This window comes from Penaeus monodon, unplaced genomic scaffold (genome assembly GCF_015228065.2).
Source record: "Penaeus monodon isolate SGIC_2016 unplaced genomic scaffold, NSTDA_Pmon_1 PmonScaffold_12440, whole genome shotgun sequence".
In the NCBI taxonomy this organism is placed as follows: Eukaryota; Metazoa; Arthropoda; class Malacostraca; order Decapoda; family Penaeidae; genus Penaeus; species Penaeus monodon.
In genome coordinates, this window is record NW_023641313.1 from 1 (window position 1) to 2,500 (window position 2,500).

At 31.8% G+C, this 2,500-nt stretch overlaps 1 protein-coding gene across 1 annotated transcript; it reads right to left on the bottom strand.

Moving 5' to 3' along the window:
- Positions 1–710: 710 nt before the first annotated feature.
- LOC119569085 (transcription factor Sp5-like) lies at positions 711–2,162 on the bottom strand. Its single transcript, XM_037917405.1, has one exon. It carries the CDS (start codon positions 1,850–1,852, stop codon positions 1,553–1,555), a length of 300 nt encoding a protein of 99 aa, XP_037773333.1. The 5' UTR covers positions 1,853–2,162; the 3' UTR covers positions 711–1,552.
- Positions 2,163–2,500: the final 338 nt, after the last annotated feature.

Sequence of the window (2,500 nt, forward strand, 5' to 3'; positions counted from 1 at the left end):
CACATAGTTACGTAAATTCATCATTCATTATACCTTTTATACATCTGTCAATATGAGTACGGTTCATTAATATAAAGACTTGACTGCCATTCCACATGTTCAAGTACATACATACATACCAGAAGGCTAGCATAAAGACTAGGAGAAACTATAACAACAGTACAAAAGACAATGCCAATAGAAAGGCTTCAAATCCTATCAGGAAAATGCCATTTAAATCACTTCCATACCAACATGAAAACTTTACCAATCTTGACTTTTTTTTTTGGTCCCATATGCACCACACAGACACAAAACATGCCCTTTTCACAAGAAAACAAAACTAAAGAAGCAACAACAATAAAAATTTGCACGTTTTATTAGCAAAGACGGCATATTTTTTTCCTAAGTTCCCTCACGTTTTCTCTTCAACAGATGAATCCTATTCTATTTTTTGTTCAGAAAAGTACATTAGCAATTTGCTTTCTTTCAACATTAGGAGCTCAACCAAATACTATTAAATAAGAAGGAAAATCTATTGGCGTACACATAACGTCACAGTAAGAAAATACCAGAATAAAGAATTTCATAATAATAATAATAATAATAATAATAATAATAATAATAATAATAACAACAACAATAACAATAATATACAAAGAACAACAGTCACCATCATTTGTGAATGATAATGATAATGATGATGATAATAATGATATTATGAGCTGTATTACTAATGTTGATTATAAAACTGATAATGATAGCAATGACAGTGATCCTAATCACTTTGAGAGTAATCTTAACATTAATAATAATGATAGATTTAGACTGAGATGAACAAAAATCAATATGAGAGGAGAAAAGAAGAAAACAGAAGGTATCACTAATATATACAATATCATAAATTCAAGCTTCCCAAATTTCCATAAAATTCATGTAAAATGGAGAATATTCCATAACAATTTCATCACAACTTTGTAGGTGTACAAATATTCTATAAACATTTCTCAGCGCATTTACTGTCCAAACTTTCTGAGTAATGGATTAAATCTCTTTCCTTAACTATACGTATAGTTATGCCAAACGTCAGAAGAAAGTGACTTTTCAATCATATTTCCAATCTTACTTTGCAATCTGTGCTTACGTTAATATTTCAATAATTTAGAAGATAATCAATTAAAAAAATATATATACTAATAGTATAAAATCAGTTATTCTGACATAATTCAGTAACATTTCATCTTTCCTGTATAATAATGTCATCAGTTAATTTGTGCATTTTTATTTACATATATCTAATATACTTTGAGCTCTGCCATTTGAAAATAATAAGAAAAAAAAAAAGAAACCTACTACTTCTCATCTTGTCCAAGATATAATGTTAACACATATTAATAATTTATCCATACATAAACATATAACATTTAATCCTTCAAATAATATCTCTGTCCTCCTGTATCAGTCCTATACTACCAATTGCATCTAAATTTCTGAAAAGCTACAGAAGACTGTATTTCTGAAATTTCCTCACTTATAAGCCTGCCTAATTTCTTTTCTCAAGCATCTCAGAACTTCACTCAGGTTGCTGAATGCTTGAGACACCCGGTGCATTTTGAGTGTTTGATATGCCAGACACACCATCCTGAGTCCCCATTAGGTTTGACTGTATAATGCTAAGGGTGTGTGCTGAGAGAACCACAGGCCTGTCTGCAGATGCAGATGCATTCTCAACATGTATGTTTGCATTGTTGTGTAGTTTCATGTGCCTGGCAACGTGGTATTTGTAAGCTGACCGGTAGTCACAGTTGGGACATTCATACGGCTTCTCCCCTGTGTGCGTTCGGAGGTGACGCTTGAGGATGGATTGGAACATGAAGGACTGTGGACAGTACGGGCAATGGTGTTGTGCGATGGTCTCCCTCGGGAAGAATCCCCCCGGCCCTCCGTTTGTCCCCTAGAACGAGAACAGCAAACGGTAAGAAAAACATCTATCAACTAACGAAAGCATCCACTAGCTTCTTATGATTTATATTCTTTACTTCTTATTTTCTAATTACCTATTTTTCTCTTCTCTTCCATCCCAGTTCTAAATTTAATTTAATAAATGGTCGTCCTCATGATATACAAAAATACTGTTAATACGAACCTATTGCCACTAAGATATTCAACTGATCATGCTGTTTGCGATGTATGTATGTATATGTATATGTATATAGCTAACAACTTTACAAAAATATGAATATATGTATACATAGCATACAGAGAGAGAAATCAATAAAGAGAGAGATAAAGAGTCAGGTAAAATAACTGAAAGACAAAAGAGATAATTAGATAAACAGACAGAGATACACAGATGTACAAATAGACGTTTTTCCAGCAATCTATTAGATAAGTAATATTTAACATGCAAACTTTAAAAAAACTAAAAGTAAAGAATAAATTTAACACCTTTTACCACATGTTCCATATAAATACACCTTCATTAAAAACATTGTATTATTCTAAATTCATCAACATTACC

Coding starts and splice junctions, on each gene's coding strand:
- LOC119569085 (XM_037917405.1), bottom strand. CDS start 1,852: ATGTTCCAATCCATCCTCAAGCGTCACCTCCGAACGCACACAGGGGAG.